Source organism: Lissotriton helveticus, chromosome 5_1 (genome assembly GCF_964261635.1).
Source record: "Lissotriton helveticus chromosome 5_1, aLisHel1.1, whole genome shotgun sequence".
Taxonomy (NCBI): Eukaryota; Metazoa; Chordata; class Amphibia; order Caudata; family Salamandridae; genus Lissotriton; species Lissotriton helveticus.
This window is the reverse complement of record NC_136065.1, coordinates 1,518,001,985-1,518,017,119: the sequence shown is the minus strand read 5'-3', so window position 1 is coordinate 1,518,017,119 and position 15,135 is coordinate 1,518,001,985. Positions and strand designations below refer to the sequence as shown.

General features: G+C 46.2%; 1 protein-coding gene across 2 annotated transcripts in view; it reads right to left on the bottom strand.

The window, feature by feature from the left end:
- Nucleotides 1–15,135, bottom strand: part of C5_1H1orf116 (chromosome 5_1 C1orf116 homolog) — a 119,296-nt gene that overhangs the window by 53,516 nt on the left and 50,645 nt on the right. For both annotated transcript variants that reach the window (XM_078644534.1, XM_078644536.1), the window contains exon 2: nucleotides 4,093–4,236. In XM_078644534.1, the coding sequence (XP_078500660.1) occupies nucleotides 4,093–4,197 (105 nt within the window). In that variant the 5' untranslated portion in view covers nucleotides 4,198–4,236. The remainder of the gene's footprint in view (nucleotides 1–4,092; nucleotides 4,237–15,135) is intronic.

Below are 15,135 nucleotides of genomic sequence, written 5' to 3'. Positions count from 1 at the left end.
CCTGGTTTAATGTTTGTGAGTGCCCTTATTCTAGTCCCACACATAGAGGTGCTGGTGTTGTTTGGATGAGTCTGCAGAAAAGGACTAGCAGCAAGGTAGTTTGGGAAATGTGAGTGAATTACTTTATAAACCACAAATTATAATGTATATTGCATGTGGGTGGTTTTGGTTAACCAGTTAAGTGGTTTCAGGATTGAAGTGATGTGGTCGAAATCACTTTAGTCTTTGAGGAGGAATGTGTCAAAACGTAGGATGTGAGAACTATATGGTGGAGGGACTTGCACAGCCAAAGAGCCAATTATCAATAGGGTAATACCGTTAAAGTTCTGTTGTGTGCTCAGAGAGAGACGCTGCCTGGCCAGACAGTGGAAAATCCACAGGAACTAATACAATGCCAACCCCTGTCCAGGGGGAAGCACCTCCGAGCACTACGTGGGGTGACCAGGGGGTCTTATTCCATAAATGAATTTAATCCAGACGTTATGGTTGTCCTTAGAACTAATTTATTCTTTAAACACATTCAATCTTCATGGTTTAATAGATCAACATAACGTCGTTATTCAAAACCGTGATGACATAGTTAAAACCAATCCCGATGCATTTCGGGCTCCGCCCTTCTTCAGGGGATGGCTGTTTACTATGCAGGGACTACCCATCGGAACTCCTCGGAGTCCCTGCATAGTAAACAGCCATCCCCTGAAGAAGGGCGGAGCCCGAAATGCATCGGGATTGGTTTTAACTATGTCATCACAGTTTTGAATAACGACGTTATGTTGATCTATTAAACCATGAAGATTGAATGTGTTTAAAGAATAAATTAGTTCTAAGGACAACCATAACGTCTGGATTAAATTCATTTATGGAATAAGACCCCCTGGTCACCCCACGTAGTGCTCGGAGGTGCTTCCCCCTGGACAGGGGTTGGCATTGTATTATTTCAAAACGTAGGAAAGCAGTGTATTTCGGTCATTTAAGGGTTTTATTAAAGGTGCTGAGGTGCCAATGATTGGGATGCTGTGGGAATGAGTGTATCATTAGGTGGAATATAGCTGCAATGACATGTCTAAATAGGCATGCTTTGATCTTTGTTGATTTGGTTATTCTTTGTGGGGCAGCATGGGATAACTGAAAGGAATTTACTGGCTATGGATGAGGGGTCATGACTGGTCAGGACTGATGTTGAGGTAACAACATCCGAAATGTATTCTTTGGACAGGATGTACATAGTTGTGTGTAAGGTGAGCTGTCATAATGCAGATGATACAAGCAAAGGTAGAATTCGTACGTTCTGTTAAAAGCACTAGGGAGGTTGGGAAGGCTCCAAGTCAGATGTTGCTGTAGGCTGTAGATGTGTAATTATGTGAATAAGGAGATGACATACTAGCTGTAGCACAGTGGTATGTTTGTTAGGTTGAAGGGATGGCTATGAAGTGGTTGAGGATCAAAAGGCTTAAGAAATAATCAACTGAGGTGGGCAGGAACAATTTAAGTGTCGAGAGTTGCAGGGTGTTTCTCTGCAAAATGTCAAGCCTGTCACTGTAATCTTGTGGATGCCTTGCTGGTGAGCTATGCATTCATCTCGGAGGCCTTTGAATATGGAGGATGAGGTGGTGACAGGTACTTCTATGATGAGGATGCTAAAGTTATTTTTTGCGTGGCGTGGAAGTGCAAGATTTGTGGAATTTAGAAGGAGAATATTTGTTGGAGAAGGTTGGGTAACGATAGGGGAGTGGCATGGCATTTCCAGGTGATTGTAGGAAACTGTTCCAGCACCACAGAAGCAGTAGAAGCACATAAATCATTCATCATGAGTCAGATGCAGAGATGGCACAGATTACTCGGGTGGCACATTTCTTTCACTTGCAGAGAGGCACTTCTTTGGAAAGAGCAGAACGATATCAGCTGCGTCAGTAAGAGATTAGTGCAGAGTAGGACAATACTCAGGTGCTTCAGAAGCCTGAATCCTGTCCAAAAAGGGTAGCTATAGATATAGCGCAGTTTTGAGACGGCTAGAGGAGGTAGCTTGTGATGAATCCCTTAATGGCATTGACGAGGCAAGTCTTCATTGGCTGAATAGAAACTTAGGTTTCCAGTGCTGTTTGCTTAACTCTGTTAGGCTCTTTGACAAGGGTGCATCAAAGTAACTAGTTTGAAGAGTAGAAGAATTTAGAGCAAGTTCCAGGTTTGAGGTAATATTTCCAAAGATCTTTTTGTAATTTAAAATAGAAAAGTTAAGAGGTATAATTCAACTTACCCCACCCAAATCACTTAGGAACAAACTAACCTGCTAGTCAGTTTAGTTGGACAGCTTATATTTACATGTGTGCATTGTATTGCAGGCTTTCAATGCTCTCGAGTGTCCCCCCCACCAACTGTATTTGGGTGACTCCACCTCGACTTCACCATAGAACTCACGCACTTCTTTTTCTGACTCATATTGCTATATAATTTCTGTAATCTCGCAACCCTGACAAGTTTTGCCCTTTCCATTGCCTTGTCCTTCCCCCTTCAAAACTTGCTGCCTTCGACTGTCACTACCTGTTCTTCCGTATGCGACCCCTCAGCAGAAAGACTCCTGCCCCTGCACAGCAGCCAATTAATCACACTTGGCTCTCTCCCGTCTTCACTTTTTCAAGGCACTTACTGCAACTTTTTATTTTAATTAATTGGAGTTAAATTGTTTTTACTGCGACGTCCTCACAGCAGTGGTTAGCATTCCTCATCCAGGTTTCCTTGTGCAGTGAATGGTTGCGTCTTTTTCTGCACTCAAAGGACGGACCGAATTCTAATTCCATGAGTTATAAGCCTAAAGCTGTGAGAAAGGAGCGCAGAATGCTTCCTTCTCTGGCTTTCTTGGCAGCCCTGAGAATCGGACATCTCTCTTCGACCCCTGTCTTCCAAGTCTGTTTTCCCACTCACATATATTCGACTCTGCAACCTGCGAGTGATTCAGTTTGCATAACCATCAATCTATTTACCACTAAATCTATAATCTCACATCTAAATTGCCAATGTACTTTTAGATATTGCGTTCTGGTTGTATTTGAATCAGCCGAAGCAACAGACAGTTCACTATCCACCAGCTTTTTCTTGAAATATTCCAGAGTCCCGTCCAGCACTGTGCAGAAGAGAGTTAACCGGCCCTATGCTTAGACCTATCACTCACTGCTTCTGTTGGTTTTCGATTAGACATTTGCCAGATCCTCAGTGGCATGAGAGAAGCAGCACAGGTCTAGATAGGGGAGTTCTCATGTTTATGAAGGTTATACACAAGATCTCATCCAAACACAGCCAGCATAATCTGCGTGCTGCCTGTCCATAGGACTCTAAAACAAGATTTTTTTTAGGGATTAAGGCAAAGACGTTTGCACCACTATTTAAGTACCGCGACTAAGTCCAAAGCGAAGGTGCTAGAACCAGGAATGTAATCCCTATACAAACCCAACAAGGAAGATAAGAAACTCCACTTCCTTGACTAACTAGACTTTAGAAAATGGACAGCACCCTTCGAGATTGAATACACAGTTATGATAAATGATGTCTCAGTATTTGTTAAGTCACATATAACATTGTCATGATTGTTTTCCCAATGAATATATAGACAAGAGACTGTGGATCTTCAATTTTTTTTCCTTTATTCAGTTTTTCATTTTCCTTAAAATAATCGCCGATAGCCAAAGTGCTGTCCATTTTCTAATGTCCATAGGACTCTCCCTCGGCGGACAAGGTCCTATTTACAGTCCCTTGAGTGAAAGCAGAGGGATGCTGGCCGGCTGTGCCCGCAGCGCTGAGGTCCCTGCCTACAGTTCGGTCTAAGTAGTACAGGTGTATTAGTGGGATCCCAATACAAAACTGTCATACTGGTTCTTGGACCTGGTCTGCCATTTTCTCCAAGCTTCAAGTTGGATGGTGGAGGTTTTCCAGAATTCTAGGGGAAAGTGCAGGTTCCTCAGAGGCTGACTCAAGACAGTTACCTTTAACACACTCCCATTAGCTTGACAATTTCGATATTTGCTAAGCGCCTGAACAAACAAAACGATTAACCACCAGAAGTAAAATTAGATGACATCACAGTCGTTCAGGGCCACTTACCAGAGCAGAGTGGTTGGAAGTAATGCTGGCCACGCTGTCGCAGCTGCCCACGCCGACTACGGATGCCATACCCACATACCCCGGCCCCAGTGCCTTCTCAGGCATCACACTCTGCCACGTCACAGGAGGCTGGGCCACTACTGCCTGCAAAGGGAGAGAGAACAAATAGCGTTTCATTGCTTCTGTACAACTGGCCGTTTCTCTTTCACCACATCATTTATTTGGATAAATTACAGTCCATCACGTTCAGTGGCAGAGGGGGCTTACACAGCACTACAATCTGCTTCAAATACTTCTAAATACTGGAGCAAACATTTAAGTACAAACGTTTAACATGTTATCATATTGAAACGCATTGACCATTCACACACTATGCAGAACTGTCTTGTGAATAAGAATGCTGGTTTATGGAATTACCTCCAGTCGTTGGTATGCTTTTTATCAATCTTGCCAAGGACCAGTGTCATGAAAGTACTTCACTTGCTGCCTTGGTTAATAAAAATAAAGAGGGGATATGCAAGCTGTTGGCAGTAGTGTGACAGAACTTAAGAGTTAAAGAAATCTGCAAGGTAAGATTCTACGCATATCTGTCTTTCATAAAAAAAAACACACTACCCTAATTTTCAGAAGATTCTGAAAACACCAGGAGATGGTTCACCAGTAAAAAAACAAAACGATTTGTATTCTGTTTCTGCATTCGTTTTTCAAGGCTCTTAACAGGTCTAGTGCAAGAATATCTGCCACTCAAAAGTAAAGTTATATTTTTGCTCCTAAGGTGGGCCCCACGCAGAGCATTGGGAGAGTCCGGGACGAGAGAAAGCCTTGAACGGCGCTCCGTTTTCTAGAGATGTGGCATCCCCAGGGTAATGACCTCACCAGAGGGAACCAAGAATGGTGTAAAAGTTTAGGATGGACCAAGATGGGAGTATCTTTGGGGGTCCCTGCAGATGGTTTTGCATGTGTATTCACCTACCTCATCCCAAATTAAGGCAGGGGAGCGGGGAGAATTGGGAGCGACCCCAGGGAGGAGAAGTGGGGCCCAATGACAAAAATGAGGCAAGCAGGTTGGCCCCTTAAACAAGCATTTACAATGCAATGGTTTCGCCTTTGGAAAAGTTAGAGCTATTGGCATTGTAAATGACAAAATTTCTATTTATGTGTTGGTTTTGAAAACGGATAAATAAATGCATTGTCAATTACATTGCCATTAGCTTAATCTCTCGCAAATGTGAGACCTATTGTACCCTACGGACGAGCTCAGCAGACAGCAATTACTACCACACACACACACCCTCAGAGCCACACACACACACCCAGAGCCAGCCACACACACACACACAGAGCCAGCCACACACACACAGACAGAGCCAGCCACACACACACCCACCCAGAGCCACACACACACACATACAGAGCCACACACACACACCCAGAGCCAGCCACACACACACACACAGAGCCACACACACACACCCAGAGCCAGCCACACACACACCCACCCAGAGCCAGCCACACACACACACACACACAGAGCCACACACACACACCCAGAGCCAGCCACACACACACCCACCCAGAGCCACACACACACACCCAGTGCCACACACACCCACCCAGAGCCACACACACCCACCCAGAGCCACACACACCCACCCAGAGCAAAAGCTAACTGCGATAAATGTTGACATAAATCATGCAAACAGTCTATTCAAAAGAGGCAGCAGCTGAAGTGTGACACCCGGTTATTTTGTTTCCCGGCGCACCGTGCTAATTAACTCAACACAGTAGTGTGGTTTCTAAGCAGGCAAACACGGATGTGGGCCCAGGTATACAGTGAAGGTTTCCAGAATGCGATTTTCGCATTTAAAACATTTGCTACAAAATGTAAATAGATGCATGTTAATCAATATGGATATTTTATTTTGGTCTGTGATGAGCAGTACGAGTCACCTGCTGTGGATTTTGTATGCACAATCTAGCTGCTTTGCCACCAGTCACACGTAAAACGATCAGAGCTAGAAAGTAGCCAACCCAGACATGCAGAATCTTTAACAGCATGAGTGGTAGCACTGCCCTGGGTTTACGACAAAGAGGCACTGCAATTTGTGTTGGCATCTCTAATGTTAAAGTATGAAGAGTTGGTGCCCACTGAAAAAACGCTCAACGCCTCCTCATGGGTAGTAAGTGCTGTATAAATACAATTACACTAGTTAAAACAAGCAACCTGTAAACCACAGTTGTCTGACAAAGAGCAGCTTGGGTGCTCTGACAGTGTAAGGTCTCATTTGGAGCAATCACATTTCTCTGAAGGCTATAGACCACTTTAACAAATAGTGAACTGGTCGAAAAGAAAGCCGATGGTTTCACAAACAAAGTGGGTCTCCGGCCTTGCGAGGAAAACTCCAGATTACAGTTTTTAAAGAGTTTAATTAGGTAGCAAGCATCTTCCCTGATGCATGGCCGGAGATATTCCCTCATAAACAAGGGTGAGCTGTCACTGCCCAGAAGCCTCGAGTCACGTGAGACACCTTACTTATCCTGGGATTTTGAATGCACTGCTTACAATCTTGGGAGTCCTCGAATACGAAACAACAAGTTCAGAATGCAGCCAGTCGTTGGTTAAAAGCTGGGCTGAGTTAAGCGGTCACCCGTGAGAGAGGAGGGGGCGCAAGAGGGGCTTTAAGTGCCAAGGAGATCTCTCCCCACCCCCTCGTTCTGTGCGTCGAGTGCCTGGAAGACTGAAACGTGGAGGGCTGGGAGAAGGAGTGACAGCGTGTACCCCGCGTTAGGGATGCTTAGTGGCTAAAGTGCGCAACACTGCTTTCTTCTGCAAATGGAGGTGTGGCAAGGCAGGAGACCCTCTACGGGGGGGGGGGGGTCAGTGGACTGGCAAACTGCACGGGGCACTACGAACAGGACGCACCTCTCCCAAGGAGGTAATAACCCTGGTTGGGAGGGGAAGTAACCGCAGATCTGGCTGGCAAGTCCTAGAATTCAGAGCACTGACAACTTTGTCCCATGGACACTTAAACAATGCTACCTCCTCCAGAAGACTACAACACAAACGTCTCCTGCTTGTAAAATACACTACTACAGCGTCAAATGTCTCAGAACATCCAAAGTCCACCCACATGCCTTAGTTAATCAATTACACACAGTCCCGGAAGTGCATACGCTGCAATCGAAATCCCAGTAAAAAGTTGACACACTTGACAATGAGATTCAAATGCCTTTGGGATGAACTTAAGTAAAACCGGGCTGGATTCGTCACCACCGCCCAAGTTTCCAGATCCCCCCCGTACCGCGCAGTTTACCTTTACCGTGGCATCGTGCTCACGACCCGCTCCTCTCTCTCCGGACTACAGACAAGCAGCGGACAATCCACCCATACACCGCACAAGCTGAAGCACGCAGAGGGCAGGCAGTTCGCCGGCTCCAGGCTGGGGGCGAGCTGGGAGGCGGCAGCACGGCAGGAGTATGCGCGGGTTCTCTCCTCCCATGTGCGGCTCTGCACTGAAGGCAGGCTCAGGGGACATATAATTTTGCAGCAAAATACTTAGAAGACTTCTCGTAAAATAGCAAGCGTTGAGGAGTGTGCCGTTGTAAGACGCTTTAAGAGCAGGGACGCAGCGGGAGAGGGGACGGGCTCACGGACAGCGGGAGGTAAGACGCTTTAAGAGCAGGGACGCAGCGGGAGAGGGGACAGGCTCACGGACAGCGGGAGGGGGGACGGGTTCACGGACAGCGGGAGGGGGGACGGGTTCACGGACAGCGGGAGAGGGGGGGACGGGCTCACGGACAGCGGGAGGGGGGGACGGGCTCACGGACAGCGGGAGGGGGGGCTGGAACGGGAGTAAAATATGCCGCTTACCTGCTAGCCGATGCCAGGCAGACGTCCCTCGTTGCGGTGCCTTCCAGGAGAAATGACGTAGGCAAAAGCCTCGGGAACGCCCACGATTCTGCTCCGGCTTTGACGGACAGATCTCTGTTCCAATGGCTAGCCTCCATTTATGGAGCTAGCCAATGGAACAGAGGGGCGGGACTACACTCACATACTCTAAACAAAAGATTTCGCCTGCGCGAAACGCTGCTTGCGCAGCTTTCGAAAGGCGAAACCTAAAAAAGGTCACGGACTGCCAAACGTACACCATGAAGGACCATTGCATGTGCATCTGGAGCTCTCACTGCAGTGGAGGCAAAGTATTTGGTCATCGAAAGAGAGACTTTAGTTTGTGTGTGGGCTCAGGAACATTTTAGAGTTTTTGTGTTGGGTAAGCAGTGTGTGCTCATGCCGTGCTGCCATGATGTGCACTACACATTCCAATTTGGAATGGATTGTGTGGTCACCAGGCAGTTGCTGCAATGAGCTGGGAGAAGCAGGACATTGCGGCTGGTGGTGCTGTAAATAAATAAATCTTCAGAAAGTAATATTTTCGTATGTGTATTACTTTACACACAGTCATCCAAAGAGTAAAAAGCAAGGGCCCCTGGGAAGAAGCCATAGTAAATGGAGTGAGGGCAGTTATTTAGCCTTTTTTTCGAAGACCCGAGTGTGTGGCCCATAGAGGAGAGATAGTGCACAGCCAAAAGGAACTCAGAGAAAGGTACTGGCAGCAAACATGGTATTAGGCGAAACAGATCTCAGAGAAGACCACATAATGAAGATGGTGGGCTACTCAAGAAGTAAGCACACCCAGTTCTGGTCCAAGAACTGTGTGAGGAGGAGTAGATTTGCTAAGATACCCACTTCGACCACATTCGGAATGGACGGGAGGCAAACTAAGGCCACTTATAAACAGGAGAAGAGGGCAGAGGTGTACAAAGCACCTTCTCTTCAAGAGAAGGGGTATTTGAAGCATTAAGCAGCGGCGATCTAACTTGGGCACGGGAAAAGAGGAATGAGAGACAAACATCTCTGGGAGGATGAAGGAGGAATTATAAATACAAAGGACTGTTTGCAATAGCAGAGCAGGGAGCGAGGGGCTCAGCAGTTTTAAGCCAGCCATTGAACATCCAAGGGGTTGTGAGCTGGTGGGTAATGAGCTGGATGGGCCTTCTTTGGAGGAAGTAAACACAACTGAGAAGAAATAGATCACCATCATTGGCGGACAAAGGCAAGTGGAGTGATAAAGAAAGAGGTCATCTGTAGTGGTGGTTCCCATGAAGAAGACTGAAAGGGACAGGAGTGAGAGAAGAGCAGCAAGTTACAGCCCACTGGGGAATTAATTTTTGAAAGAAAGATAGAGAGAAGCAAGAACTGGCGTTACAGATAATAAAATACAGTAATAATAAGGGTTCAACTGGTGCCTCAGACTTCAGGCCTCTGATCACACTGCCCCTGCTGCGCAATGTATGGCTACTCCCTTGAATAGTGGCACGAATAGGAGGGTTCAAGATGTCTTGGAGAACCATTTGGGGTTTTACTTTCAAATCATTTCAAAACGTTTCTGGGGTTAATAGGCGGCAAGCGATGACAGTGACATCAGAGAGGACAAACGTCATAACCCGGGGGAAGAGGACCGCAGGCCAGGTGAGGCGGAGTGTAGGCACATAACATGAACAACACAAATAAAGGATGAGTGATGGAGGGGATGAGGAAAGGGAAACCAGTGCGGTTGAGCTTACAGTTGAATAAAAGAAAGACCAGGATGACATGGGAGGAGGGGGCATACCTAAAGGGTAGGACTATTGAGGCAGGGAGAAGCGTATTTATGGGCTTAGCAGCAACATTAGGTGAACATTGAATGGCGACTATGTAGAGCAGCAATGGGTCAGCAAGCATGTTTATATGTTCAAGGTACTATATAAAGAGATACTTTGCAAGGAACGGTCGAAGGCTGAAGAAAGGGAGCTCGTGAAGTGATCGAGTGTCCAACAATACAGACACATTTATGTCACCATTTTCTGAGAAACGTACATGTAAAGCAGTGCAGCACTTTCCATCTACCTAGATTTAATAGAGATACTCCAGAGTATCTTTGGAGGACTGGCCTGGCCTGGCCGTGGTAGGAAAATGATTTTCAGGCTTGAAGAGGAATAGACACATCAACATTTGGGGATGAGATACATGAGATATGGCTTCAGTTGATAATGTCATCCTGCCTCAGTAGTGCACACAGCAAGAGGGCTACCTCTCCCGTAATGGTCATTGCCAGGTTGCATCACCTTGGAGAGGAAGGGTGCAAAATTAGACCATGAGCAGAATGGTTGCAGCATTCTGGAATTTCAGTGAAAGGGCTTAACAAAGATTAACAAGCAAGTTCAAGCATGTATGTTCCCAATGCAATGGAAAGCACCAACTGGTCCAGTGGCATTCCCAATTTTAATTTTTTTGCCCTGAGCTACACCCTCAGGAACGCAATTTGTGCAATTCAAAACTACTACTTTTCAAACCTTCCTAAAAATATTTGGGGGATTTAAAACCTCCCCAACATTTTTCCAGGATTGGAAATAGAATAATAGTAAAATAAGCCTCCTGGAATATTTGGGGATGGTTTCCCTTTCCCGAAATATTCTAGAACTGGAATTAGAATAGTAAATTTGATCTCCTAATGTCTGCCACGCCTAATGTTGCCCAGAGAGTGCAATTCAATATACGAAACACAAACGAGATGGGCCAATCCTTCACTGGGAAAGGAGCCGGTGCCATTGGAGCAGCTGCCATTTTGTAGACCAGAGGCATGGGCCAGTACTCCAGTCAAACTAGAGGCACTGAATCCATAGCTGGCAGATGGTTGAAAGATGCATGGATAGGAGGGCAGCATGACAACTTATAGGGGGTTACGAGTAAAAGGCACAACCAACATCATAAATGCTAAACTGAAGAAAGAAGTGTAAATAGGATGTATGCTGGATTACATTTTGAGAGTTCAGTCTTCTAGGCCTGTGGTTCCCAAACTGTGCGCCATGGTTCCATGGGGAGCCGTCAAACCTATCCAGGGGAGCCGTGCACCAAGCACTTTAATGCATTCAATGTTGAAGGGTCTGTTGGCTTCAGTTAAACTAATTAGACTCAAACTCATGATGTTGATGATTTGCAAGTGACATGCCTAAAGCTGTAAATGTAGTGCCTAATTGATTGCATGCCGGGGGAGATAACCTCCATATTTCACTGGATCCCCACGTTCCAACACTCAAAGTACACGGAAGATGCCGGATTTATTCTGTTACACTCGTTAATAGCCGCGGGTCAAAAACGTTTGGGATATTGTCCTACTCTTGGATGTAGTCCTGAAAATTCACCACCTGTTGTGGCCAGAAGGTAAGTGTCTGTTTATGTTTAAATTTACAAGAATGTCTCCTTATTGTCTGATTCAAACATTTAAGAGGCCACTTTAATTGTATGAAAATGGCAGAGATTAGAGAAACAGACTTTAAGCTGGCTTTCCATTTACCACAGGGGCACCCAATTGATTCGCCTTTATCTCGAATTAAATTCGAAGGACTAGTCTTTGTTCAGGAGAAGGAAAAGATGGTCTGGCCTGTCACACGGATATTTTTATCTTATTCCTGGAATGGATGACAAATATATTGTAGGGGGTCTGAGCAAGCGCTACATTACCTGGACAATTTTTTTTAGTAAGTATGATAGGTGGTCCAGGTGTTCAGGGACTCCAAAATGCTATTAGCCCTTAAGATAACTGTGGGGCCAGCAGCACCCACTATATTTCTTGGAACTGACTGGATTTGCTGAACATGGTGTTCCGCTTGCTAACTGAGAAGCTGCAGGTCATGCGGGTGTTACATGAGTTTAACATGCAAAAGTTTGAGTTAAAGAAGCAGCAATAGGTTATAGGTCACCTGGGCTTTGCATTGAAATTGCTGCTCGTGGCAAAGATTTTAACAGACAGACCTTTGCAATAAGAGGAGCTATGAAACAACAGCACAAGATAAGGTTTTGCGAATACATGCGATGGGACATGCAGATGTGGATTAACTTCCTGGACAGGTATAACAGAGCAACACATTTTCTGCAGATAGACCCATCACTTTGATGGTAGAATTTGGTTCTGATGAGCCAGGGGCAGAGGGTTTCCGTAGTTACTGAAGAGAGACAGTTTTGAGGAAGAGGAGCCTGATGACTCACATAAGACTGCCTTTTTGGAATTCTTTTGAGTAGTAGTGGTAATGAAATTGTTGAAGGCAGGGTTAGGAAAATGGGAAGGTCTTGTTTTGGGCTTCACACACTCACCAGAATGTGTCAGTGAGACAGCTGATGCATGGTCTTATATCAAAAGGCATATAATCGGTGCATTGACATCAGAAGTGGAACAGCATGAGGGGGACATTACCGGAAAAGTTGTGAAGCTCAGGATGGGGAGGGTGCTGCGGTTAGTAAAAGTCTCTCTGGCCCCATCCTTTCTTATTATTCAGCATGCACGGAGTTTTTAAGAGCAATGTGAGGAGAAACAACAATGTAGGGCTGGAATGGAGTCAAGGAGAATGGATGCAGTAAACGTCGTGATTATGCTGATCAAAAAGAATATCTCCAGAAACTATTGTGGACCAACAGTCAGGGATAACTATTTTAGGTAAATGATTCTGGGGATATGAACTGATAAGGGTCTCTATAGCAGAAGGACGGGCCAGAGAGAAGTGCAAGAAAAGAAGGTAAGTAAAGAGTAGTAACATTGGACATTTTGGAAGGGATCATGAGCCAGGTGAGAACTGTGTGTGGGTCAACCTGGCAAGGCCTCCTGTTTCATGTCATTCTCATTTACTTATTTGGGCTTTCAGGACTTCTAAATTAGTGGGAGACAAGGACTACGACAGCATGAGAATGGAGAACCAAAGAGTCGAAGGGGAATGAAGGCAGATTACGGCACATATTAGTAAAAGAAACAAAAAGCAGAAAGATATTCAAGTGACCGGGGGACATTCAGGTAAGAAGATATGCCCGGTTCCCGCTTAGATGTGTATGGAGGTATGGGACCGGGTTGGACTGTGAATTTAGGAAACGGGATGGCAGCATGGTGATGGCAAGTTTCAGGTTGAGGAAATGCTTACTGGTGCATGGCCTTTGGGCTGTTTTGGGACAGGTTTATTGGTTAAGGGCTACAGCTTTAAAAGGTGGGCAGGGCGGGCTGAAGAGTCTTGGAAATCCTGGTGTATGTAGGGGTGATGTGTGTAGCCCAAGGTGCAGCCTGAGGCAGAAGAGTACAAACAAACGTAGTTGCTGGTAGGAAGGGCAATGGCAGAGACAAAGAAGAAAGAAATCTAGAAGTGTGACAACTTCATAGAGAAGCTGTCAAGAAAGCATGCTGCAAGGTGGTCTCGCAATCAAGCTGGGCATAAATGAATAACTGGTATTTGGTCATCTGCTGTGGTACAGGTGATATGCGTTGAATCAAATACTACTCATGCTTTTAGAGATTAGACACTGACCTCACACGATATTGGTCCATCTATGAGAAAATGACCTCATGCAGTTCACAAGCTTGGAGATGTTGAAGAGGAAAAAAAATGGGACATGTAGGTATTTCAATTCAAAAGGGAACGCATAGGTATTTTGTATGACCCAGCTTTTACCTAGAAAGGTTTGATGGGGGGAGTTTGCAAAACAAGACATGCAAATAAGTCAGTAGGGTGGTATTTATTTTCTGCAAGGCACACAACATAGGGGTAGTAAGTCAAGTCGATTTTGGGTACAAATGACCTTTGCTTTTCTGATAGGAAGGAGTGCACCTATCACTGTTGGGTAACAGGGTGTATTTGGTGATGGTAATGGACGAGTTGGAGGATGGGTGAAGAAAGAATCCAAGGATGGGGGAGAATGACAAAAAGGACCACTCTGTGAACATGGTTTCTGGTGGTGGAAAGTTCAGGTTAAGGCAAGTGGGAGAGCAGGAATATTTAGGAACATGTGTATGGTTAAAGAATATAGCAATGAGTGAAATTGGAGTCATCCTATATCTGGTGCAGGCTAAATAGTCAGGCTGTCGATACGGATTAAGGGGGAAAGGAATAGGAATCGGGATAGACCAGTGAGAAGGGTTTGGCATTTAAAGGAGAGGTCAGTCAGAGTCTACAGCCAAGTCAAAAGTTGACATCTTGAGATCTCTGCGTAGTTCCAAATGAAGTAGCCTTTGCCACAAATAGAAAAAAAGCCAAGAGTTGGTACGTCGAGGATCAGGCGTGCAGAGGCGTTCTGGATTCTTTGAAGCCTGTTGATGAGATTGAACGGGGCTCCGGCATAGAGGGCGTTGCCGTAGTCGAGTCTGCTGCTGATGAGGGCGTGTGTGATGGTTTTACGTGTGTCTGTCGGGATCAATCTGTAGATCTTGCGGAGCATGCGGAGGATGTGAAAGCAGGTGGAGGATACTGCGTTGACTTGGTTGGTCATGCTGAGTTTCGGGTCGAGGAGACTCCAAGGTTGCGTGCGTGGTTGGTAGGTGTGTGTGTGGGGGGGGGGTGCCCAGTGATGCAGGCCACCAGGAGTCGTCCCATGTGGAGGGGTTGGGCCCGAGGATGAGGATCTCTGTCTTGTCCGTGTTCAGTTTGAGCCGGCTTTCTTGCATCCAGTTGGCGACGGCCTTCATACCACCATGGAGGTTGGCTTTGGCGGTGAAGGGATCCTTGGTGAGGGAGAGGATCAGCTGTGTGTCGTCGGCGTAGGAGATTATGTTGAGGTCATGTAGTCTGGCGATGCGTGCGAGTGGTGCCATGTAGACGTTGAAAAGCATCGGGCTGAGGGAAGATCCTTGTGGGACACTGCAGATGGTCTTGGTGATTACGGAGTGGTACGGGGGAGGCGAAACCTTTGGGTTCTGTCGGAAAGGAAGGAGGTGATCCAGTCCAGGGCCTTGTCGCGGATCCCTGCGTCGTGGAGGCGTGTGCGTAGTGTGTGATGGCAGACGGTGTCGAAGGTGGCGGAGAGGTCCAGGAGGATGAGGACTGCTGTCTCGCCGTTGTCGAGTAGGAGTCTGATGTTGTCTGTGGCGGCGATGAGGGCGGTCTCGGTGCTGTGGTTCCTGCGGAAGCCTGACTGGGAGGGGTCAAATATGCTGTGGTCTTCCAGGTAATGGGTAAGTTGGGTGTTGACGA